Raw genomic sequence first — 27,531 nt, 5'->3', positions numbered from 1 at the left:
GAGATAGCCCCCAGAGAAGAGAATCCCTGGTCTCTTTATCCAGATTTAGTAGAGGGGACAAATCTGTGTAATCCCCATTCCACTGACTGAGCATGCAGAGTTGCAGCGGTCTGAGATGCAGACGGGCAAACGGCACTATGTCCATTGCCGCTACCATTAAGCCGATTACTTCCATACACTGAGCCACCGAAGGGCGAGAAATGGAATAAAGAACACGGCAGGAATTTAGAAGTTTTGATAACCTGGTCTCTGTCAGGTAAATCCTCATTTCTACAGAAAGGAAACTCTTGTGAGAGGGGATAGAGAACTCTTTTCTTCGTTCACTTTCCACCCATGCGACCTCAGAAATGCCAGAACCATGTCCGTATGAGACTTGGCAATTTGGAAATTTGACGCCTGTATCAGAATGTCGTCTAAATAAGGGGCCACTGCTATGCCCCGCGGCCTTCGTAAAGATTCTTGGGGCTGTAGCTAACCCAAAGGGAAGAGCTACAAACTGGTAATGCCTGTCTAGGAAGGCAAACCTGAGAATCTTTGATGATCTTTGTGTATCGGAATGTGAAGATAAGCATTCTTTAAATCCACTGTATTGACCCTCCTGGATCATAGGTAGGATGGTTCGAATAGTCTCCATCTTGAATGATGGGACCCTGAGAAATTTGTTTAGGATCTTGAGATCTAAGATTGGTCTGAAGGTTCTCTCTTTTTTGGGAAACACAAACAGATTTTAATAGAATCCTTGTCCCTGTTCCTCCTTTGGAACTGGGTGGATCACTCCCATAACTAGGAGGTCTTGAACACAGTGTAAAAATGCCTCTCTCTTTATCTGGTTTGCAGATAATTGTGAAAGGTGAAATCTCCCTTTTGGAGGAGAAGCTCTGAAGTCCAGAAGATATCACTGGGATACAATTTCCAACGCCCAGGGATCCTGGACATCTCTTGCCCAAGCCTGGGCGGAGAGCGAAAGTCTGCCCCCTACTAGATCCGTTACCGGATCGGGGGCCAATCCTTCATGCTGTCTTAGAGGCAGCAGCAGGCCTTTTGGCCTGCTTACCTTTGTTCCAAGTCTGGTTAGGTCTCCAGACCGACTTGGACTGGGCAAAAGTTCCCTCTTGTTTTGTATTAGAGGAAGTTGATGCCGCACTCGCCTTGAAGTTTTGAAAGGCACGAAAATTAGTCTGTTTGGCCCTTGATTTGGACCTATCCTGAGGAAGGGCATGACCTTTTCCTCCCGTGATATCAGAAATGATCTCCTTCAAACCAGGCCCGAATAGGATCTGCCCCTTGAAGGGAATATTAAGCAGCTTAGACTTTGACTTTGAAGTAACGTCAGCTGACCATGATTTAAGCCATAGCGCCCTACGCGCCTGAATAGCAAAACCAGAATTCTTAGCCGTTAGTTTAGTCAAATGAACAATGGCATCAGAAACAAAAGAATTGGCTAACTTAAGTGCTCTAAGCTTGTCAAGTATATCATCCAATGGAGTCTCTACCTGTAAAGCCTCTTCCAGAGACTCAAACCAGAAGGCCGCAGCAGCAGTGACTGGGGCAATGCATGCAAGAGGCTGTAGAATAAAACCTTGTTGAATAAACATTTTCTTAAGGTAACCCTCTAACTTTTTATCCATTGGATCTAAGAAAGCACAACTGTCCTCGACAGGGATAGTAGTACGCTTAGCTAGGGTAGAAACTGCTCCCTCCACCTTAGGGACCGTTTGCCATAAGTCCCGTGTGGCGGCATCTATTGGAAACATTTTCTTAAAAATAGGAGGGGGAGAGAACGGCACACCTGGTCTATCCCATTCCTTAGTAATAATTTCTGTAAACCTTTTAGGTATTGGAAAAACATCAGTGTAAACAGGCACTGCATAGTATTTATCCAATCTGCACAATTTCTCTGGCACTGCAATTGTATCACAGTCATTCAGAGCAGCTAAAACCTCCCTGAGCAACACGCGGAGGTGTTCAAGCTTAAATTTAAATGTTGACATATCGGAATCAGGTTGAATCCTCTTCCCTGAGTCAGAACAATCACCCACAGAAAGAAGCTCTCCTTCCTCAGCTTCTGCATATTGTGAGGGGGTATCAGACATAACTACTAAAGCGTCAGTATGCTCTGTATTTCTTCTAACTCCAGAGCTGTCTCGCTTTCCTCGTAACCCAGGTAGTCTGGATAATACCGCTGACAGTGTATTATCCATGACTGCCGCCATGTCTTGTAAAGTAAACGTCATGGGCGCGCTAGATGTACTTGGTGCCTCTTGAGCGTGAGTCCCTTGAGCGGGATAAAAACCACCTTCTGATGGAATGGTGGTGAACCTCTCAATGTGAAAGGTGATACCTAGTACTAATGCGACTTATTAGTTAAATTAGGATTAGCAATTACTCAATAGAAATGTGATGTGCTGTGGAGTACAAATCAATTGATTTGTACTCCACAGCACATCACATTTCTATTGAGTAATTGCTAATCCTAATTTAACTAATAAGTCGCATTAGTACTAGGTATCACCTTTCACATTGAGAGGTTCACCCCCATTCCATCAGAAGGTGGTTTTTACTTGAATAAGATAAGTTAAGATATTACATATTCAATATCACACCACTGGAGTCTACTTATGACGCTGAGATCTACCACATATAGGTGATACAAAGTGTTGGCTAAAATTAATATTCCCAATAGTAGTTTGTTGGACATATACACAGTCGGTAACCAAGTGTGTTTTTAAGTGTTATTCCTATTTTAATTTAACCCAATAAAAGTTATATTTTAATAATTCTATCTATTTTGTTCCCCCCCCCTTTCATTTATTCCTTAGGGAATAATTAGTGATATTGATTCAGATTCTATTCACCTCTAGACCTAGGAGTGCTAGAAGTGTATACTTTTTCTTTCTTGTTAGATTCTTCTTCTATTTTCTGCCTGGGACCAAAATAGTACAACTCCGGTACCATTTAAAAATAACAAACTTTTGAATTGAAGAAAAAAAAACTACATTTCACCACATCTCTCTTACTGCTTCCATGCTTGTCGAGAGTTGCAAGAGAATGACTGGAGGTGGCAGTTAGGGGAGGAGCTATATAGACAGCTCTGCTGTGGGTGATCCTCTTGCAACTTCCTATTGGGAATGAGAATATCCCACAAGTAATGGATGATCCGTGGACTGGATAAGCCTTACAAGAGAAATGTGAATATATGCTATTATGAAACTGCACACTGCCCATGCACACATTATCAATTTTTTTTATAACTTTACCATAAAACAGTTTAAGCTAGATTACGAGTGGAGCGCTAAATATCGCTTGTATGCAAGCAATATTAACGCTCCACTGAGTAATATTAGCGTACGCTAATGTGCGCTGGTATTATGAGTATAGCGCAATGCAAACGCGAGCACATAAATATATATATAAATGTATATAAGCGTATACATATATATTTACTGGTAACACACAGTTCCCATAGACTGCAATGTAAAGGCACTTTTCTGTGCCGTTTTTGTTCTAACACCCCACTCCCACCAACTTTAGACCCCAAAAACTGCCTAGTGCAGTTGTTTTTTATTTAAAAAAACATAATTTATGCTTACTGATAAATTTATTTCTCTTGTAGTGTATCCAGTCCACGGATCATCCATTACTTGTGGGATATTCTCCTTCCCAACAGGAAGTTGCAAGAGGATCACCCACAGCAGAGCTGCTATATAGCTCCCCCCTAACTGCCATATCCAGTCATTCGACCGAAACAAGCCGAGAAAGGAGAAACTATAGGGTGCAGTGGTGACTGTAGTTTAATTAAAATTTAGACCTGCCTTAAAAGGACAGGGCGGGCCGTGGACTGGAAACACTACAAGAGAAATAAATGTATCAGGTAAGCATAAATTATGTTTTCTCTTGTTAAGTGTATCCAGTCCACGGATCATCCATTACTTGTGGGATACCAATACCAAAGCTAAAGTACACGGATGATGGGAGGGACAAGGCAGGAACTTAAATGGAAGGAACCACTGCCTGTAGAACCTTTCTCCCAAAAACAGCCTCCGAAGAAGCAAAAGTATCAAATTTGTAAAATTTTGAAAAGGTGTGAAGCGAAGACCAAGTCGCAGCCTTGCAAATCTGTTCAACAGAAGCCTCATTTTTAAAGGCCCAGGTGGAAGCCACAGCTCTAGTAGAATGAGCTGTAATCCTTTCAGGGGGCTGCTGTCCAGCAGTCTCATAGGCTAAACGGATTATGCTCCGAAGCCAAAAAAAGAGGTTGCCGAGGCCTTTTGACATCTCCTCTGTCCAGAGTAAACAACAAACAGGTTAGATGTTTGACGAAAATCTTTAGTAGCTTGTAAGTAAAACTTCAAGGCACGAACTACGTCTAGATTATGCAAAAGACATTCCTTCTTTGAAGAAGGATTAGGACACAAGGATGGAACAACAATCTCTTGATTGATATTCTTGTTAGGTAAAAACCCAGGTTTTGTACGCAGAACTACTTTATCTGAATAAAAGATCAGATAAGGAGAGTCACATTGTAAGGCAGATAACTCAGAGACTCTTCGAGCTGAGGAAATAGCCATCAGAAACAGAACTTTCCATGATAAAAGATTGATATCAATAGAATGAAGGGGTTCAAACGGAACCCCTTGAAGAACATTAAGAACCAAGTTTAAGCTCCATGGAGGAGCAACAGGTTTAAACACAGGCTTAATTCTAACTAAAGCCTGACAAAATGCCTGAACGTCTGGAACTTCTGCCAGACGTTTGTGTAAAAGAATAGACAGAGCAGAAATCTGTCCCTTTAAAGAACTAGCTGATAATCCTTTGTCCAAACCCTCTTGGAGAAAGGACAATATCCTAGGAATCCTAACTTTACTCCATGAGTAATTCTTGGATTCACACCAATGAAGATATTTACGCCATATCTTGTGGTAGATTTTCCTGGTGACAGGCTTTCGTGCCTGTATCAAGGTATCAATAACTGACTCGGAGAAGCCACGCTTTGATAGGATCAAGCGTTCAATCTCCATGCAGTCAGTCTCAGAGAAATTAGATTCGGACCTTGTATTAGAAGGTCTTGTCTCAGAGGCAGAGTCCATGGTGGAAAGGATGACATGTCCACCAGGTCATGCTTTCACGCAGGCACTATCAGAATCACCGATGCTCTCTCCTGTCTGATTTTGGCAATCAGTCGAGGGAGCAGAGGAAACGGTGGAAACACATAAGCCAGGTTGAAGAACCAAGGAGCTGCTAGAGCATCTATCAGCGTCGCTTCTGGGTCCCTGGACCTGGATCCGTAACAAGGAAGCTTGGCGTTCTGGCGAGGCACCATGAGATCCAGTTCTGGTTTGCCCCAACGATGGACCAATTGAGCAAACACCTCCGGATGGAGCTCCCACCCCCCCTGGATGAAAAGTCTGACGACTTAGAAAATCCGCCTCCCAGTTCTCTACGTCCGGGATATGGATCGCTGATAGGTGGCAAGAGTGAGTCTCTGCCCAGCAAATTATCTTGGAGACTTCTGACATCGCTAAGGAACTCCTGGTTCCCCCTTGATGGTTGATGTAAGCCACAGTCGTGATGTTGTCCGACTGAAATTTGATGAACCTCAGGGTTGCTAACTGAGGCCAAGCTAGAAGAGCATTGAATATTGCTCTTAACTCCAGAATATTTATTGGGAGGAGTTTCTCCTCCTGAGTCCATGATCCCTGAGCCTTCAGGGAGTTCCAGACTGCACCCCAACCTAGAAGGCTGGCATCTGTTGTTACAATCGTCCAATCTGGCCTGCGAAAGGTCATACCCTTGGACAGGTGGACCCGAGATAACCACCAGAGAAGAGAATCTCTGGTTTCCTGATCCAGATTTAGTAGAGGGGACAAATTTGTGTAATCCCCATTCCACTGACTGAGCATGCATAATTGCAGCGGTCTGAGATGCAGGCGCGCAAATGGTACTATGTCCATCGCCGCTACCATTAAGCCGATTACTTCCATGCACTGAGCCACCGCCGGGCACGGAATGGAGTGAAGAACACGGCAAGCATTTAGAAGTTTTGATAACCTGGACTCCGTCAGGTAAATTTTCATTTCTACAGAATCTATAAGAGTCCCTAGGAAGGAAACCCTTGTGAGAGGAGATAGAGAACTCTTTTCCTCGTTCACTTTCCACCCATGCGACCTCAGAAATGCCAGAACTATCTCTGTATGAGACTTGGCAATTTGAAAGCTTGACGCCTGTATCAGGATGTCGTCTAGATAAGGAGCCACCGCTATGCCTCGCGGTCTTAGAACCGCCAGAAGTGAGCCCAGAACCTTTGTAAAAATTCTCGGGGCTGTAGCCAACCCGAAGGGAAGAGCTACAAATTGGTAATGCCTGTCTAGAAAGGCAAACCTTAGGAACCGATGATGATTCTTGTGAATCGGAATGTGAAGGTAGGCATCCTTTAAGTCCACTGTGGTCATGTACTGACCCTCTTGGATCATGGGTAGGATGGTCCGAATAGTTTCCATCTTGAAAGATGGAACTCTGAGGAATTTGTTTAAGATCTTTAGATCCAAAATTGGTCTGAAGGTTCCCTCTTTTTTGGGAACCACAAACAGATTTGAATAAAAACCCTGTCCTTGTTCCGTCTGCGGAACTGGATGGATCACTCCCATTACTAGGAGGTCTTGTACGCAGCGTAAGAATGTCTCTTTCTTTATCTGGTTTGCAGATAATCTTGAAAGGTGAAATCTCCCTTGTGGAGGAGAAGCTTTGAAGTCCAGAAGATATCTCTGAGATATGATCTCCAACGCCCAGGGATCCTGAACATCTCTTGCCCACGCCTGGGCGAAGAGAGAAAGTCTGCCCCCGACTAGATCCGTTGCCGGATAGGGGGCCGTTCCTTCATGCTGTCTTGGAGGCAGCAGCAGGCTTTCTGGCCTGCTTGCCCTTGTTCCAGGACTGGTTAGGTTTCCAGGCCTGCTTGGATTGAGCAAAAGTTCCTTCTTGTTTTGAAGCAGAGGAAGTTGATGCTGCACCTGCCTTGAAATTTCGAAAGGCACGAAAATTAGACTGTTTGGCCCTTGATTTGGCCCTGTCCTGAGGAAGGGTATGACCCTTACCTCCAGTGATGTCAGCAATAATTTCTTTCAAACCAGGCCCGAATAAGGTCTGCCCCTTGAAAGGAATGTTGAGTAATTTAGACTTTGAAGTCACGTCAGCTGACCAGGATTTAAGCCATAGCGTCCTACGCGCCTGGATGGCGAATCCAGAATTCTTAGCCGTTAGTTTAGTCAAATGAACAAAGGCATCAGAAACAAATGAGTTAGCTAGCTTAAGTGTTCTAAGCTTGTCAATGATTTCAGTCAATGGAGCTGTATGGATGGCCTCTTCCAGGGCCTCAAACCAGAACGCCGCCGCAGCAGTGACAGACGCAATGCATGCAAGGGGCTGTAAAATAAAACCTTGTTGAATAAACATTTTCTTAAGGTAACCCTCTAATTTTTTATCCATTGGATCTGAAAAAGCACAACTGTCCTCAACCGGGATAGTGGTACGCTTTGCTAAAGTAGAAACTGCTCCCTCCACCTTAGGGACCGTCTGCCATAAGTCCCGTGTAGTGGCGTCTATTGGAAACATTTTTCTAAATATAGGAGGGGGGGAAAATGGCACACCGGGTCTATCCCACTCCTTATTAATAATTTCTGTAAACCTTTTAGGTATTGGAAAAACATCAGTACACACCGGCACTGCATAGTATTTATCCAGTCTACACAATTTCTCTGGCACTGCAATTGTGTCACAGTCATTCAGAGCAGCTAACACCTCCCCAAGCAATACACGGAGGTTCTCAAGCTTAAAAAATAAAATTAGAAATATCTGAATCAGGTTTCCCACCCACAGACTGAAGCTCTCCGTCCTCAGCTTCTGCATATTGTGACGCAGTATCAGACATGGCTCTTACAGCATCTACGCGCTCTGTATTTTGTCTAACCCCAGAGCTATCGCGCTTGCCTCTAAATTCAGGCAATCTGGCTAATACCGCTGACAGGGTATTATCCATGATCGCAGCCATGTCCTGCAAAGTAATCGCTATGGGCGTCCCTGATGTACTTGGCGCCATATTAGCGGGAGTCCCTTGAGCGGGAGGCAAAGGGTCCGACACGTGGGGAGAGTTAGTCGGCATAACTTCCCCCTCGACAGAACCCTCTGGTGACAATTCTTTTATAGATAAAGACTGATCTTTACTGTTTAAGGTGAAATCAATACATTTAGTACACATTCTCCTATGGGGCTCCACCATGGCTTTTAAACATAATGAACAAGTAGTTTCCTCTGTATCAGACATGTTTGTACAGACTAGCAATGAGACTGGCAAGCTTGGTAAACACTTTAAACCAAGTTAACAAGCAATATAAAAAACGTTACTGCGCCTTTAAGAAAAACAAATTTTGTCAAAATTTTAAATAACAGTGAAAAAAGGCAGTTACACTAACGAAATTTTTACAGTGTATGTAACAAGTTAGCAGAGCATTGCACCCACTTGCAAATGGATGATTAACCCCTTAATACCAAAAACGGAATAACAAATGAAAAAAACGTTTTTTAAAACAGTCACAACAACTGCCACAGCTCTACTGTGGCTGTTACCTTCCTCAAACACGACTTTTGAAGCCTTTTGAGCCCTTCAGAGAAGTCCTGTATCATGCAGGGAACTGCTGAGGAAAGCTGAATGTCTCTGTTTGTAATTTTAGCTGCGCAGAAAAGCGCTAAAATAGGCCCCTCCCACTCATATTACAACAGTGGAAAGCCTCAGGAAACTGTTTCTAGGCAAAAATCAAGCCAGCCATGTGGAAAAAAACTAGGCCCCAATAAGTTTTATCACCAAGCATATATAAAAACGATTAAACATGCCAGCAAAACGTTTTATATTGCACTTTTATAAGAGTATGTATCTCTGGTAATAAGCCTGATACCAGTCGCTATTAAATCACTGTATTTAGGCTTAACTTACATTAATCCAGTATCAGCAGCATTTTCTAGCAATTCCATCCCTAGAAAAAACATAATTTATGTAAGAACTTACCTGATAAATTCATTTCTTTCATATTAGCAAGAGTCCATGAGCTAGTGACGTATGGGATATACATTCCTACCAGGAGGGGCAAAGTTTCCCAAACCTTAAAATGCCTATAAATACACCCCTCACCACACCCACAATTCAGTTTAACGAATAGCCAAGAAGTGGGGTGATAAGAAAAAAGTGCGAAAGCATATAAAATAAGTAATTGGAATAATTGTGCTTTATACAAAAAAATCAAAACCACCACAAAAAAGGGCGGGCCTCATGGACTCTTGCTAATATGAAAGAAATAAATTTATCAGGTAAGTTCTGACATAAATTATGTTTTCTTTCATGTAATTAGCAAGAGTCCATGAGCTAGTGACGTATGGGATAATGATTACCCAAGATGTGGATCTTTCCACGCAAGAGTCACTAGAGAGGGAGGGATAAAATAAAGACAGCCAATTCCTGCTGAAAATAATCCACACCCAGAATAAAATTTTAATGAAAAAACATAAGGAGAAGATTCAAACTGAAACCACTGCCTGAAGTACTTTTCTACCAAAAACTGCTTCAGAAGAAGAAAACACATCAAAATGGTAGAATTTAGTAAAAGTATGCAAAGAGGACCAAGTTGCTGCTTTGCAAATCTGATCAACCGAAGCTTCATTCCTAAACGCCCAGGAAGTAGAAACTGACCTAGTAGAATGAGCTGTAATCCTTTGAGGCGGAGTGTTACCCGACTCAACATAGGCATGATGAAATAAAGATTTCAACCAAGATGCCAAAGAAATGGCAGAAGCTTTCTGGCCTTTTCTAGAACCGGAAAAGATGACAAATAGACTAGAAGTCTTTCGGAAAGACTTAGTAGCTTCAACATAATATTACAAAGCTCTAACAGCATCCAAAGAATGCAATGATTTCTCCTTAGAATTCATAGGATTAGGACATAATGAAGGAACCACAATTTCTCTACTAATGTTGTTAGAATTCACAACCTTAGGTAAAAAATTCAAAAGAAGTTCGCAGCACCGCCTTATCCTGATGCAAAATCAGAAAAGGAGACTCACAAAAAAGAGTAGATAATTCAGAGACTCTTCTGGCAGAAGAGATGACCAAAAAAAACAACTTTCCAAGAAAGTAATATAACGATCAAAGAATGCATGGGTTCAAAAGGAGGAGCTTGAAGAGCCCCCAGAACCAAATTCAAACTCCAAGGAGGAGAAATTGACTTAATGACAGGTTTTATACGAACCAAAGGTTGTACAAAACAATGAATATCAGGAAGATTAGCAATCCTTCTGTGAAAAAGAACAGAAAGAGCAGAGATTTGTCTTTCAAGGAACTTGCGGACAAACCTTTATCTAAACCACCCTGAAGAAACTGTAAAATTCTCGGTATTCAAAAAGAATGCCAAGAAAAAAGATGAGAAAGACACTAAGAAATATAAGTCTTCCAGACTCTATAATATATCTCTCTAGATACAGATTTTCGAGCCTGTCACATAGTATCAATCACAGAGTCAGAGAAACCTCTTTGACCAAGAATCAAGCGTTCAAACTCCATATCTTAAAATTAAGGTTTTGAGATCCTGATGGAAAAAAGAACCTTGAGACAGAAAGACTGGTCTTAACGGAAGAGTCCACAGCTGGCAAGAGGCCATCCGGACAAGATCCGCATACCAAAACCTGTGAGGTCATGCTGGAGCTACCAGCAGGACAAACGAGCATTCCTTTAGAATATTGGAGAATACCCTTGGAAGAAGAACTAGAGGCGGAAAGATATAGGCAGGATGACACTTGTAAGGAAGAGATAATGCATCCACTGCCTCCGCCCGAGGATCCCGGGATCCGGACAGATACCAGGGAAGTTTCTTGTTTAGATGAGAAGCCATCAGATCTATTTCTGGGAGTTCCCACATTTGAACAATCTGAGGAAATACCTCTGGGTGAAGAGACCATTCGCCCAGGTGCAACGTTTGGCGACTGAGATAATCCGCTTTCCAATTGTCCATACCTGGGATATGAACCGCAGAGATTAGACAGGAGCTGGATTCCGCCCAAACCAAAATTGATTGATGTATGCCACAGTTGTGACATTGTCTATCTGAAAACAAATGAACAACTCTCTCTTCAGAAGAGGCCAAGACTGAAGAGCTCTGAAAATTGCACGGAGTTCCAAAATATTGATCGGAAATCTCACCTCCTGAGATTCCCAAACCCCTTGTGCCGTCAGATACCCCCACACAGCTCCCCAACCTGTAAGACTTGCATCTGTTGAGATTATAGTCCAGGTCGGAAGAACAAAGAAGCCCCCTGAACTAAACGATGGTGATCTGTCCACCATGTCAGAGATTGTCGTATAATCGGTTTAAAGATATTAATTGAGATATCTTTGAGTAATCCCTGCACCATTGGTTCAGCATACAGAGCTGAAGAGGTCGCATGTGAAAACGAGCAAAGGAGATCGCATCTGATGCGGCAGTCCTAAGACCTAAAATTTCCATGCATAAGGCTACCAAAGGGAATGATTGTGACTGAAGGTTTTGACAAGCTGATCAATGTTAAACTTCTCTTGTCTGACAAGGACAGAGTCATAGACACTGAATCTATCTAGAAACCTAAAAAGGTTACCCCTGTCTGAGGAATCAATGAACTGATTGGTAAATTGATCCTCCAACCATGAACTTGAAGAAACAACACAAGTCGATTCGTATGAGATTCTTCGAAAATGAGAAGACTGAGCAAGTACCAAGATATCGTCCAAATAAGGAAATACCAAAACCCTGTTCTCTGATTACAGAAAGAAGGGCACCGAGAACCTTTGAAAAAAATTCTTGGAACTGAGGCTAGGCCAAACGGTAGAGCCACAAAACTGGTAATGCTTGTCTAAAAAGAGAATCTCAGACACTAAAAGTGATCTGGATGAATCGGAATATGCAGATACGCATCCTGTAAATCTATTGTAGACATATAATGCCCTTGCTAAACAAAAGGCAGGATAGTCCTACAGTTACCATCTTGAATGTTGGTATCCTTACATAACGATTCAATATTGATAGATCCGGAACTGGTCTGAAGGAATTGACCTTCTTTGGTACAATGAAGAGATAAAATAAAACCCCAGCCCCTGTTCCAGAACTGGAACTGGCATAATTACTCCAGCCAACTCTAGATCTGAAACACATTTCAGAAATGCTGAGCCTTTGCTGTGTTAACTGGGACACGGGAAAGAAAAAAATCTCTTAGCAGGAGGCCTTAACTTGAAGCCAATTCTGTACCTTTCTGAAACAATGTTCTGAAACCAGAGCTTGAGAACGGAATTGATCCAAATTTCTTTGAAGAAAACGTAATCTGCCCCATACCAGCTGAGCTGGAATAAGGGCCGCACCTTCATGGGTACTTAGGAGCTGGCTATAGGTTTCTATAAGGCTTGGATATATTCCAAACTGGAAATAGTTTCCAAACTGATACCGCTCCTGAGGATGAAGGATCAGGCTTTTGTTCCTTGTTGTGAAAAATGATTATTAGATCTAAATTTACCTTAGATTTTTTATCCTTTGGTAAAAAAGTTCCCTTCCTTCCAGAAACAGTTGAGATAATAATTTATTACCCTGGAAAGAAAGGGAAAGCAAAGTTGACTTAGAAGACATATCAGCATTCCAAGTTTAATCCATAAAGCTTTTCTAGCTAAAATAGCTAGAGACATATACCTGACATCAACTCTAATGATATCAAAAGATGGTATCACCAATAAAATTATTAGCATGTTATAGAATAATAATAATGCTATAAAATTATGATCTGTTACTTGTTGCGCTAAAGCTTCTAACCAAAAAGTTGAAGCTGCAGCAACATCCGATAAAAATATAGCAGGTCTAAGAAGATTACCTGAACATAAGTAAACTTTTCTTAGAAAGGATTCAATTTTCCTATCTAAAGGATCCTTAAATGAAGTACTATCTGCCGTAGGAATAGTAGCACATTTAGCAGGAGTAGAGACAGCCCCATAACCTTAGGGATTTTGTCCCAAAAAACTCTAATCTGTCAGATGGCACAGGATATAATTGCTTAAACGTTCAGAAGGAGTAAAAGAATTACCCAAATTATTCCATTCCCTGGAAATTACTTCAGAAATAGCATCAGGGAGATTAAACACTTCTGGAATAACTACAGGAGATTTAAAAACCTTATTTAAACGTTTAGATTTAGTATCAAGAGGACCAGAATCCTCTATTTCTAATGCAATTAATACTTCTTTAAATAAAGAACGAATAAATTCCATCTTGAACAAATACAAAGATTTATCAGCATCAACCTCTGAGACAGAAACCTCTGAACCAGAAGAACCACTTATCAGTATCAGAATGATGATGTTCATTTAAAAATTCATCTGAAAAAAGAGAAGTTTTAAAAGACTTTTATGTAAACTAGAAGGAGAAATAACAGACATAGCCTTCTTAATGGATTTAAAAAATAAAATCTCTTATGTTTATCAGGAACACTCTGAAAATTAGATGTTGACGGAACAGCAACAGGTAATGTAACAGTACTAAAGGAAATTTTATCTGCATTAATAAGTTTGTCATGACATGCAATACAAACAACAGCTGGAGAAACAGATACCAAAAATTTATAGCAGATACACTTAGCTTGGTAGCTCCAGCACCGGGCAGTGATTTTCCTGAAGTATCTTCTGACTCAGTTTCAATGTGGAACATCTTGCAATATGTAATAGAAAAAAACAACATAAAAAGCAAAATTGAACAAATTCCTTAAATGACAGTTTCAGGAATGGGAAAAAAAAGCCAGTGAACAAGCTTCTAGCAACCAGAAGCAATAAATAATGAGACTTAAATAATGTGGAGACAAAAGCGACGCCCATATTTTTTTAGCGCCAAATAAGACGCCCACATTATTTGGCGCCTAAATACTTCTGGCGCCAAAAATGACGCCACATCCGGAACGCCGACATTTTTGGCGCAAAAGAACGTCAAAAAAATGACGCAACTTCCGGCGACACGTATGACGCCGGAAACAGAAAAGATTTTTTGCGCCAAAAAAGTCCGCGCCAAGAATGACGCAATAAAATGAAGCATTTTCAGCCCCCGCGAGCCTAACAGCCCACAGGGAAAAAGTCAAAATTTTTTAAGGTAAGAAAAAATGATTGATTCAAATGCATTATCCCAAATATGAAACTGACTGTCTGAAAAAAAGGAATGTTGAACATCCTGAGTCAAGGCAAATAAATGTTTGAATACATATATTTAGAACTTTATAAAAAAAGTGCCCAACCATAGCTTTAGAGTGTCACAGAAAATAAGACTTACTTACCCCAGGACACTCATCTACATGTTTGTAGAAAGCCTAACCAGTACTGAAACGAAAATCAGCAGAGGTAATGGTATATATAAGAGTATATCGTCAATCTGAAAATGGAGGTAAGAGATGAATCTCTACGACCGATAACAGAGAACCTATGAAATAGACCCCGTAGAAGGAGATCATTGAATTCAAATAGGCAATACTCTCCTCACATCCCTCTGACATTCACTGCACGCTGAGAGGAAAACCGGGCCCCAACTTGCTGCGGAGCGCATATCAACGTAGAATCTAGCACAAACTTACTTCACCACCTCCATAGGAGGCAAAGTTTGTAAAACTGAATTGTGGGTGTGGTGAGGGGTGTATTTATAGGCATTTTAAGGTTTGGGAAACTTTGCCCCTCCTGGTAGGAATGTATATCCCATACGTCACTAGCTCATGGACTCTTGCTAATTACATGAAAGAAATTTAAACTGCACATACCTTATTGCAGGATAACCTGCACACCATTCCCCCTCTGAAGTTACCTCACTCCTCAGACATATGTGAGAACGGCAGTGGATCTTAGTTACTTCTGCTACGATCATAGAAAACGCAGGCAGATTCTTCTTCTAAATGCTGCCTGAGATAAAATAGTACACTCCGGTACCATTTAAAAATAATAAACTTTTGATTGAAGAAAAAAACTAACTATAATACACCACTCTCCTCTTACTACCTCCATCTTTGTTGAGAGTTGCAAGAGAATGACTGGATATGGCAGTTAGGGGAGGAGCTATATAGCAGCTCTGCTGTGGGTGATCCTCTTGCAACTTCCTGTTGGGAAGGAGAATATCCCACAAGTAATGGATGATCCATGGACTGGATACACTTAACAAGAGAAAAATGCTACAATATAAAAACTATAATGCCCTCTATTTTGAGGGCATTTGGGGCACTTTTAGAAAATTAACCAGAGGTCTGATCTCTAGTTAATGTTTTGGGCACTAATAGCTACCACAAACTTGTAATGGCTGTTATTTATTGCGCGCCAGCGAACAGGCAACTTTGCCTGTTTGCGTGTGCGTGATAATTTAGCGCTCCACTCATAATCTAGCTTTTTGTGTATTACCTAGACAAACAATAGCACCAAATACACAAACTGGTCCTTTTACCTTACTTGTCTGTTACTAACTTTACATATTTTTATTTGAAAGGGAATTTTAGACACAGCAAGCGTGCACTCTCACTTGTAACTTGTATGCCTCAGACACAGCAAGTATGCACACTCACTTGTAACTTGTATGCCTCAGCCACAACATGCATGCACGCTCACTTGTAACTTGTATGCCTCAGACGCAACATGCGTGCACTCTCACGTGTATCTTGTATGCCTCAGACACAACATGCGTGCACTCTCACTTGTAACTTGTATGCCTCAGGCACAACATGCATGCACTCTCACTTGTAACTTGTATGCCTCAGACACAACATGCGTGCACTCTCACTTGTAACTTGTATGCCTCAGACACAACATGCATGCACACTCACTTGTAAATTGTATGCCTCAGACACAACATGCGTGCACTCTCACGTGTATCTTGTATGCCTCAGACACAACATGCGTGCACTCTCACTTGTAACTTGTATGCCTCAGACACAACATGCGTGCACACTCACTTGTAACTTGTATGACTCAGACACAACATGCGTGCACTCTCACGTGTATCTTGTATGCCTCAGACACAACATGCGTGCACTCTCACTTGTAACTTGTATGCCTCAGGCACAACATGCATGCACTCTCACTTGTAACTTGTATGCCTCAGACACAACATGCGTGCACTCTCACTTGTAACTTGTATGCCTCAGACACAACATGCATGCACACTCACTTGTAACTTGTATGCCTCAGACACAACATGCGTGCACTCTCACGTGTATCTTGTATGCCTCAGACACAACATGCGTGCACTCTCACTTGTAACTTGTATGCCTCAGACACAACATGCGTGCACACTCACTTGTAACTTGTATGCCTCAGGCACAACATGCGTGCACTCTCACTTGTAACTTGTATGCCTCAGACACAACATGCATGCACACTCACTTGTAACTTGTATGCCTCAGACACAACATGCATGCACTCTCACTTGTAACTTGTATGCCTCAGACACAACATGCGTGCACTGTCACTTGTAACTTGCATTCCTCAGACACAACATGTGTGCGCTTTTACTTGTACCTTGTATGCCTCAGACACAACATGCATGCACTCTCACTTGTAACTTGTATGCCTCAGGCACAACATGCGTGCACTCTCACTTATAACTTGTATGCCTCAGACACAACATGCGTGCACACTCACCTGAGCTGGTACTGTCACTGGTTTCCTCATCCAGGGTTCCCAGCTGACGTCTCACACACAGATTTTCTGTTATTTCAACTTTCACTATATCAGCGTTATCTGCATCTGTACAAATAAAGCAGATTCAGTTTTTATATCACATGATCTAGTTTTTATATCACATGATCTAGTTTTTATAACTTTACTATAAAACAGTTTGTGTATTTCCCAGATAGAGAAAAACAACAAATGCTTACATTGGGGTTTTCCATCTGTTCTTTTACTTTTTTTACTTAAAGGGACAGTAAGCAACACATAATAAAAAGATTTTCTGCAGGTAATAAATGAACATAAAAGGTGAGAGTGACTTTTTTAAGAATGCCTTATTCTTTTGTGATTTACATAGACCATAGAATTTTAAACAATTTTCCATTATAGTTCTATCATCAAATTAGCTTCATTTGCTTGCTATCCTTTATAGAAGGAGCAGTAATGTGCTACTGAGAGCTAGCTGAGCACACTGGATGAGCCAGTAGCAAAAACCTTATATGTGCAGCTGCCAATCAGCAACTAGCTCCTAGTAGGGTATTACTGCTCTTGAGCCTAACTAGCTATGCTTTCCAACAAAAAAACAGCAAAAGAAAGATCTGTCTGAATCATGAAAGTTTAATTTTGACTTTACTGAACAATAAAAACTGTGGATTGTAAATTAATTATGTGTAGCAAAAATGTTGCAATATATTTTCATTACTTAGGTTGCTCCTTTTCCTGTAATTTAAAGTGATGGTAAACTCTCCCCTTTTTAAAATCAGATACATATATATTTACTGGTAACACACAGTTCCCATAGACTGCAATGTAAAGGCACTTTTCTGTGCCGTTTTTGTTTTAACACCCCACTCCCACCAACTTTAGACCCCAAAAACTTCCTAGTGCAGTTGTTTTTTATTTTAAAAAAATGCTACATTTTTTTTAAAATATAAAAACTATAATGCCCTCTATTTTGAGGGCATTTGGGGCACTTTTAGAAAATTAAACAGAGGTCTGATCTCTAGTTAATGTTTTGGGCGCTAATAGCTGCTGCAAACTTGTAATGGCTGTTATTTATTGCGCGCCAGCGAACAGGCAACGTTGCCTGTTTGCGTGTGCGTGATAAATTAGCGCTCCACTCATAATCTAGCTTTTTGTGTATTACCCAGACAAACAATAGCACCAAATACACAAACTAGTCCTTTTACCTTACTTGTCTGTTACTAACTTTACATATTTTTATTTGAAAGGGAATTTTAGGCACAGCAAGCGTACACTCTCACTTGTAACTTGTATGCCTCAGACACAGCAAGTATGCACACTCACTTGTAACTTGTATGCACGCTCACTTGTAACTTGTATGCCTCAGACACAACATGCGTGCACTCTCACGTGTATCTTGTATGCCTCAGACACAACATGCGTGCACTCTCACTTGTAACTTGTATGCCTTAGGCACAACATGCATGCACTCTCACTTGTAACTTGTATGCCTCAGACACAACATGCGTGCACTCTCACTTGTAACTTGTATGCCTCAGACACAACATGCATGCACACTCACTTGTAACTTGTATGCCTCAGACACAACATGCGTGCACTCTCACGTGTATCTTGTATGCCTCAGACACAACATGCGTGCACTCTCACTTGTAACTTGTATGCCTCAGACACAACATGCGTGCACACTCACTTGTAACTTGTATGACTCAGACACAACATGCGTGCACACTCACTTGTAACTTGTATGCCTCAGACACAACATGCGTGCACTCTCACTTGTAACTTGTATGCCTCAGGCACAACATGCGTGAACTCTCACTTGTAACTTGTATGCCTCAGACACAACATGCATGCACACTCACTTGTAACTTGTATGCCTCAGACACAACATGCATGCACTCTCACTTGTAACTTGTATGCCTCAGACACAACATGCATGCACTCTCACGTGTAACTTGTATGCCTCAGACACAACATGCGTGCACTCTCATGTGTAACTTGTATGCCTCAGACACAACATGCGTGCACTCTCACTTGTAACTTGTATGCCTCAGACACAACATGCATGCAGTCTCACTTGTAACTTGTATGCCTCAGACACAACATGCATGCACACTCACTTGTAAATTGTATGCCTCAGACACAACATGCGTGCACTCTCACGTGTATCTTGTATGCCTCAGACACAACATGCATGCACGCTCACTTGTAACTTGTATGCCTCAGACACAACATGCGTGCACACTCACTTGTAACTTGTATGCCTCAGACACAACATGCGTGCACACTCACTTGTAACTTGTATGCCTCAGACACAACATGCGTGCACTGTCACTTGTAACTTGTATGCCTCAGACACAACATGCGTGCACTCTCACTTGTAACTTGTATGCCTCAGACACAACATGCGTGCACTCTCACTTGTAACTTGTATGCTTCAGACACAACATGCGTGCACTCTCACTTGTAACTTGTATGCCTCAGACACAACATGCGTGCACACTCACCTGAGCTGGTACTGTCACTGGTTTCCTCATCCAGAGTTCCCAGCTGACGTCTCACACACAGATTTTCTGTTATTTCAACTTTCACTATATCAGCGTTATCTGCATCTGTACAAATAAAGCAGATTCAGTTTTTATATCACATGATCTAGTTTTTATATCACATGATCTAGTTTTTATATCACATGATCTAGTTTTTATAACTTTACTATAAAACAGTTTGTGTATTTCCCAGATAGAGAAAAACAACACATGCTTACATTGGGGTTTTCCATCTGTTCTTTTACTTTTTTTACTTAAAGGGACAGTAAGCAACACATAATAAAAAGATTTTCTGCAGGTAATAAATGAACATAAAAGGTGAGAGTGACTTTTTTAAGAATGCCTTATTCTTTTGTGATTTACATAGACCATAGAATTTTAAACAATTTTCCATTATAGTTCTATCATCAAATTAGCTTCATTTGCTTGCTATCCTTTATAGAAGGAGCAGTAATGTGCTACTGAGAGCTAGCTGAGCACACTGGATGAGCCAGTAGCAAAAACCTTATATGTGCAGCTGCCAATCAGCAACTAGCTCCCAGTAGGGCATTACTGCTCTTGAGCCTAACTAGCTATGCTTTCCAACAAAAAAACAGCAAAAGAAAGCTCTGTCTGAATCATGAAAGTTTAATTTTGACTTTACTGAACAATAAAAACTGTGGATTGTAAATTAATTATGTGTAGCAAAAATGTTGCAATATATTTTCATTACTTAGGTTGCTCCTTTTCCTGTAATTTAAAGTGATGGTAAACTCTCCCCTTTTTAAAATCAGATTCAGAATGTTAGTGATATTTTATGTGGAGTTTAATTCATCAGTTGTGATGAAGATGAGTTATAACTAACTTTTTTATTATAGATATGAAATTCAAATCACAGAAAAATTGGATTTTGAAGTGAATGCTAACGGTTTGAATTGTTGTCCAGTTAGCGCTCTAGCTACAATAGTGCCATATGGGAAGAGCGCTGATTGGACAACAAGTTAAACCTTTGGCTCACAGAAAGTGGGCGGCGGAACGTGAGGAATTTTAATTTTATATCTATATAAAAAAATTAGTTATAGCGCAACTTCATTACAACTGATTTATTAAACTCCATATAATATATCACTAACATTCTGCATCTGTTTTTAAAAAAAGAAGAGCGTTTACTATAACTTTAAGTCTGAAACCTGTGGGATTTCCAGTAATCAAATTTAGAAGAGCACATGGCAGACTTTACAAGCCTGACCCTGCTATATATATCCGCCCTAATTGGTCTCTGGAAAGATGCTTAGATACAATATGGCAAAACATACAATACTGCAAAACAATAGATATTTTGCTAACATAATGACTGTACCTAGTCTTGTCTACCCCATTAACAAGTCCAGATCTGTTACTAAAAAAAGAATGGCAGCAAACAAGGTGTTAAGGCCTTTATTCTGGACTGTGATCCACTATATTCCAGTATAAAACTACAACATGAACTAAACAAGGGTTAAACTCATTGTGTTATCTGCACTTATAAACCAGACAGTAAACTACAAAGGGAGAGCAGTAAGACTCTCACGTATTACTACTCACCGGCAGTGAGGGAGAGCAGTAAGTAACTGTGTGCACAGCCCCGGCAGACTCTCATGTATTACTACTCACTGGCAGGGAGGGAGAGCAGTAAGTAACTGTGTGCACAGCCCCGGCAGACTCTCACGTATTACTACTCACCGGCAGGGAGAGAGAGCAGTAAGTAACTGTGTGCACAGCCCCGGCAGACTCTCACGTATTACTACTCACCTGCAGGGAGGGAGAGCAGTAAGTAACTGTGTGCACAGCCCCGGCAGACTCTCACGTATTACTACTCACCTGCAGGGAGGGAGAGCGGTAAGTAACTGTGTGCACAGCCCCGGCAGACTCTCACGTATTACTACTCACCTGCAGGGAGGGAGAGCAGTAAGTAACTGTGTGCACAGCCCCGGCAGACTCTCACGTATTACTACTCACCGGCAGGGAGGGAGAGCAGTAAGTAACTGTGTGCACAGCCCCGGCAGACTCTCATGTATTACTACTCACCGGCAGGGAGGGAGAGCAGTAAGTAACTGTGTGCACAGCCCCGGCAGACTCTCACGTATTACTACTCACCGGCAGGGAGGGAGAGCAGTAAGTAACTGTGTGCACAGCCCCGGCAGACTCTCACGTATTACTACTCACCGGCAGGGAGGGAGAGCAGTAAGTAACTGTGTGCACAGCCCCGGCAGACTCTCACGTATTACTACTCACCGGCAGGGAGGGAGAGCAGTAAGTAACTGTGTGCACAGCCCAGGCAGACTCTCACGTATTACTACTCACCGGCAGGGAGGGAGAGCAGTAAGTAACTGTGTGCACAGCCCCGGCAGACTCTCACGTATTACTACTCACCGGCAGGGAGGGAGAGCAGTAAGTAACTGTGTGCACAGCCCCGGCAGACTCTCACGTATTACTACTCACCGGCAGGGAGGGAGAGCAGTAAGTAACTGTGTGCACAGCCCCGGCAGACTCTCACGTATTACTACTCACCGGCAGGGAGGGAGAGCAATACATGACTAAGGACCTATAGCAGGTCTGAAACGTTGTATGTTTGTCAAAAGACCCCATATGAAGAAATAAAGGTTTTTTAACTATTGGTGGCTGGAACAAATCTTTTTTTGCTACTTGGAGTACTTGCAGGATAAGGCAGATCCTGGGTTCCGTGCCCCACAAGCCACATATCTGTTGGTGCTGTTTTCCACACTTTGCTTTGAGGGAGGGAGAGCAGTAAGTAACTGTGTGCACAGCCCCGGCAGACTCTCACGTATTACTACTCACCGGCAGGGAGGGAGCAATGTATTTCAGTCTGATGACTATTCATGTCATCTGTCTCATCCTCTTCCTTCACATTTAATAGCCCAGTGCCTGGGTTTTCCTCTAGACGCCCTGTAATTACAGCAGGAAGTTACCTGATAGAGCACAGTACAGGTTGTAACATAAACTTATATAACAGGAGCTTGTACCTAAAGATAACACTCTTTTCCTTCCTCCCTTTGTTTTATATATTGTTAAACAATAAGGATTAAAGATATTGGGCTTGATTACAAGTGAGGCAAAACGATTGTGCTAGCGTTATCGCAATCGTTTGCGTCCCTTTCCATTGCTCTTGTATTACAAGTTGAGCGAAATAGCGATTTACGCTACAATCTTTACCGTGATCTCAGAGCTGTGGTTAACTGTTTTCCGAAACAAAAAAGTTGCACAAAGCACTTAAAAAAAACATTACAAGATATACATAGATATACACTGTATATGTATATATACATACATATATACACCTATAAACACAAATATATTTGTACACACATATAGACATAAACAGTGTATATAAGTCCATTAGAGCCCTTTGCCATTAAGTACATGAAAAAAACATAGGTATGCAATATTCATTTTAATAAAGATTTTTAAGGGACAGTCTATACCAGAATTGTTATTGTTTTTAAAGATAGATAATCCCTTTATTACCTATTCTCCAGATTTGCATAACCAACACAGTTATATTAATACACCTTTTACTTCTGTGATTACCTTGTATCTAAGCCTCTGCAAACTGCCCCCTTATTTCAGTTCTTTTGACAGACTTGCATTTTAGCCAATCAGTGCTGACTCCTAGGGAAATCCATCTTCGTGAGCACAATTTTATCTATATGGCACACGTGAACTAACACCCTCTAGTGGCGAAAACTGTCAAAATGCATTCAGATAAGAGGCGGCCATCAAGGTCTAAGAAATTAGCAGATGAACCTCCTAGGTTTAGCCTTCAACTAAGAATACCAAGAGTACAAAGCTAAATTGGTGATAAAAAGTAAAGTGGAAAGTTATTTAAAATTACATGCCCTATCTGAATCATAAAAGTTTATTTTTGACTAAACTGTCTCTTTAACCCCTTAAGGACCACAGCACTTTTCCATTTTCTGACCGTTTGGGACCAAGGCTATTTTTACATTTCTGCTGTGTTTGTGTTTAGCTGTAACTTTTCTCTTACTCATTTACTGCACCCACACATATTATATACAGTTTTTCTCGCCATTAAATGGACTTTCTAAAGATACCATTATTTTCATCATATCTTATAATTTACTATAAAAAATTATAAAATATGAGGAAAAAATGGAAAAAAACACACTTTTTCTAACTTTGACTCCCAAAATATGTTGCACATCTACAATCACCAAAAAACACTAATGCTAAATAGTTTTTAAATTTTGTCCTGAGTTTAGAAATACCCAATGTTTACATGTTCTTTGCTTTTTTTGCAAGTTATAGGGCAATAAGTACAAGTAGCACTTTGCTATTTCCAAACCATTTTTTTTCAAAATTAGCGATAGTTACGTTGTAACACTGATATCTGTCAGGAATCCCTGAATATCCCTTCACATGTATATATTTTTTTTAGAAGACAACCCAAAGTATTGATATAAGCCCATTTTGGTATATTTCATGCCACCATTTCACCGCCAAATGTGATCAAATAAAAAAAATAGTTTAACTTTTTCCCAATTTTAGGTTTCTCACTGAAATTATTTACAAACAGTTAGTGCAATCATGGCACAGGTGGTTGTAAATTCTTCTATAGGATCCCCTTTATTCAGAAAAAGCATATATATATATATATATATATATATATATATATATATATATATATATATGTAGGGTGAGGGTTTTAGGTAGTTGCGCCACAACAAGAGTAATAGTAGTGTAGTAGTTAAATGCCCTTAGAGGATGTCCAGTGCCTGCTGCTATTAGTGTTGTCTAATTCCTCCTGAATCAGACTAAAATTGTGAGACTTGTGATAGAGAGTGTTTTTTCTAATAGCGCTTGCAGAAGATGTTCCTCACAGGCAAGAAATGGGAGAGAGGAAAACAAAAATGGGAAATTTTCCCAGATGAATGCGGGTAATGAAAGGTGATTAAAAGACAATAATAAAGACGATCGTTTCGGCCTCCTATGGGCCTCGTCAGTGAGGTGCAGCCACATGCTTGTCACCTTTCATTACCCGCATTCATCTGGGAAAATTTCCCATTTTTGTTTTCCTCTCTCCCATTTCTTGCCTGTGAGGAACATCTTCTGCAAGCGCTATTAGAAAAAACACTCTCTATCATATATATATATATATATATATATATATATATATATATATATATATATATATATATATATATATATATGGCTTTGGCATTGCTTTTTGGTAATTTGCAAAATGCTGCTGCGCACTACACGAGCATTATGCCCAGCAGTTAAGGGGTTAATTAGGTACCTTGTAGGGTTAATTTTAGCTTTAGTGTAAAGATCAGCCTCCCACCTGACACATCCCACCCCCTGACCCCCCTCAAACAGCTCCCTTCCCTCCCCCACCGCACAATTGTCACCGCCATCTTAAGTGCTGGCAGAAAGTCTGCCAGTATAAAAATAAAGGTGCTTTTTTTTTTTTTTTTAAATATATATATTTTAAGTGTAGGATCCCCCATTACCCCCCCCAACCTCCCTGATCCCCCCTCCCCATACAGCTGTCTCAGCCTCCCCACTCGACCTAATGGCCGCCATCTTTGGTACTGGAAGCTGTCTGCCAGTACCCATTTTACTTACAAATGTGCAATTTTATTAAAATAAATATGAAATCTACATTTTCCGTAGTGTAGCTTCCCCCCCCCCTCAATACCCTACCCCCCTCCCCTTCCCAGATCGCTTTCCAAACCATTATTTGCCCCTCCTGGATCCCTTTCCCTATTCTAAACTGAAACGTTTCCCTACTGCTAAAAATGGTTATGTTCGTGTGCGCGCAGCCGCGCACATGTGCGCGCTCTCCCGTGCCCCGACCCCCGCCTCCTCGAGTGCTCAAAGACAAATGGATCAGAAACAAGCACCATCATGGGCCGCCCCCCCACCTCCCTGCAGCTGCTCCCACCTACCAACGATCGGCACCATGCTTGCCGATGCAGAGAGGGCCACAGAGTCATCGAGGCATCACTGCAATACCCTAAAATCATGATCGCTTCCAGTGCTTTAAAACCCTGACGACGTACAGGGTAGGTCCTTGGTCACTAAGTGACATTTTTTGTAGGATGTACCCTGTACGTCCTTGGTCGTTAAGGGGTTAACTATGTAACTATTGTAAATATTTTCTATATACTAATGCAATTATGCTATGTTGTTTTTGTGATGGGTGTTTTCCAACAATTTTATTTTCTCCATTGACTTCTATTAGGAATGGAAAAATGCGATCACGTTTGCGTTAGGATTTATGTGCTATTCGGGTAACGCTTGCAAAAATACATTTTTTTTTACTTTTAATACGAGCACAACCCGACTAGCGCAAAATACTTAACTCTAGCGAAGTTTACCGCGCCACTTGTAGTTTATTGTTTTGCACAAAATAATATAGATAACCTTGGCACCACTAAATTCATTAAACTTATAACAATGAGTAATATCGTTTTACTTTAAATTTGGAAATGAAATTGGCACACATTAAATTTTAGTTAAAACATTCTAACAAAGAATTAGGAACAGTAGCACAACTAAAAAAAATCCACCTTAAAGGGACATTTTACACTAGCTTTTTCTTTGCATAAATGTTTTGCAGATGATCCATTTATACAGCCTATACAGCTTTTTTTTTTTTTTTTTTTTTAAGTATAGTTTTGCTTATTTTTAAAAAAACATTGCGCTGATTTTCAGACTCCTAACCAAGCTTGAAAGTTTTAGGAGAATACTGATGTCTACCTACTCCAGCTTGCTCCTGTTTGTGTAAAGGGTCTTTTCATATGCAGAGGAAGGGGGAGGGGGGAAGTGTCTGCTTTTATTGATATAGAACCACTTGCAGTGGGTATTCCAGCTGATCTTTTTAACAGAGCTAAACTGGGAGCTTCTAAGTACGTTTTTAAACGGTTTTATACTGGCTTTTTATATAAGTATCTGTGCATATTATTCTTTATAGTAGTGTCTATTACATGCAGTTATATGAAATTGGTGTATACTGTCCCTTTAAGTGTAAGTTGGGGACAACTATGGGTCGAAATAAACCAGGAGCTTTGACTAGTGCAGTTAGTTTGTATGTTTTTAACTCCTTGATTCACCTATAGGAATTCTCCTTATTGGTTAAAGTGAGTTATTAAACAGTGTGCTGTGAGGTTTTACATAATTGATATAATAAAGATTGTCAAGCAAACCTTGTTTTGTGCTTTGAGATATTCACAATACAAAGGATAAGCAGGTGTTTGCGCCAGGAAGAGAGTCAAGTAGGGTTGCCACCTATAGGTCAGACCAAACCCTGAACAAATAGCAGCAAAAGCATGTTTGTAGTTCATAGAGCATCACAATGTAATATTGTTATACACAGTGGCACAGAATCTATGTGAGACTTGCTGGAGAAAGCTCACCGCTTGCAAACTCCTCCCAATTCATAGTCTATACCAATGAAAGCTAACCTTGGCACCCATGAAGTTTCGGAACTGCATTTCCCATGATGCTCAAGTAGACTGCAGAGTGCCTAAGCATAATGGGAAATGTAGTCCCAAAACATCTGGGGCGCCAAGGATAGCCATCACTGGTTTATACCAAACACATAATACGTAAGCCATGCTGCAGGATGCCAAACACATAAAGCCAGCATTGTTACATGCCTAATGCAGTGTACCTTTCCTGCACAATTTTTGTTAGAATAACTGCCATTTATGGTGGAAAACATATTAGTAATGCTGCATTAACCTAATATACATTATTACACTGAAGTACAATGTTATGGACGTGCAATATATGGTACAATTATATATCACTTAGAGACCATTATTATGCTTGTCTCCCAAAAAATGTGAAAGCCCTGAAGATGGGAAAAAGCAGCCCAGATCCGCCAACATCCTGTCTGCTGGGTTTTTAACATCATTTTTATTAGATAGTGTTATTATGAGTGTAATTGTAATGTATTTTTGGTGTTTTTTTGTGTTTTTGTTTTGTGAAACAGTTAAGAGTTCTGAGGTCACCTTATCCCGAGGTGCGTTAACTTCAACTGCACTCAATCACATTTTTTTTTAACTTGTAATATGAGCAAAGAACATGACACTCAAACATCCACGATAAACCCCTTTTCGCACGCACGTAATTGTTAGCACTCCACTCGTAATCAAGCCATATATTAATTAGTTATAATAAATTTAGTTTCTCAGGCCCTGATATTCAAAGGTTCTCCAGCTTTGAGAGAAATTGCAGTTCAGACTTCACAGGGGCTAAACT

At 40.8% G+C, this 27,531-nt stretch overlaps 1 protein-coding gene across 1 annotated transcript in view; it reads right to left on the bottom strand.

Annotated features, from left to right (window-relative positions):
* LOC128657197 (oocyte zinc finger protein XlCOF6.1-like) overlaps positions 1–27,531 on the bottom strand; it is an 89,609-nt gene that overhangs the window by 44,522 nt on the left and 17,556 nt on the right. Inside the window, exons 3-5 of the mRNA XM_053711449.1 lie at positions 22,081–22,188; positions 19,225–19,329; positions 16,706–16,810 (exon numbers count right to left, since the gene is read on the bottom strand). Of these exons, the coding sequence (XP_053567424.1) occupies positions 16,706–16,810; positions 19,225–19,329; positions 22,081–22,188 (318 nt within the window). The remainder of the gene's footprint in view (positions 1–16,705; positions 16,811–19,224; positions 19,330–22,080; positions 22,189–27,531) is intronic.

Source organism: Bombina bombina, chromosome 4 (genome assembly GCF_027579735.1).
Source record: "Bombina bombina isolate aBomBom1 chromosome 4, aBomBom1.pri, whole genome shotgun sequence".
NCBI classification, from domain to species: domain Eukaryota; kingdom Metazoa; phylum Chordata; class Amphibia; order Anura; family Bombinatoridae; genus Bombina; species Bombina bombina.
This window is presented reverse-complemented; position numbering and strand designations above follow the sequence as displayed.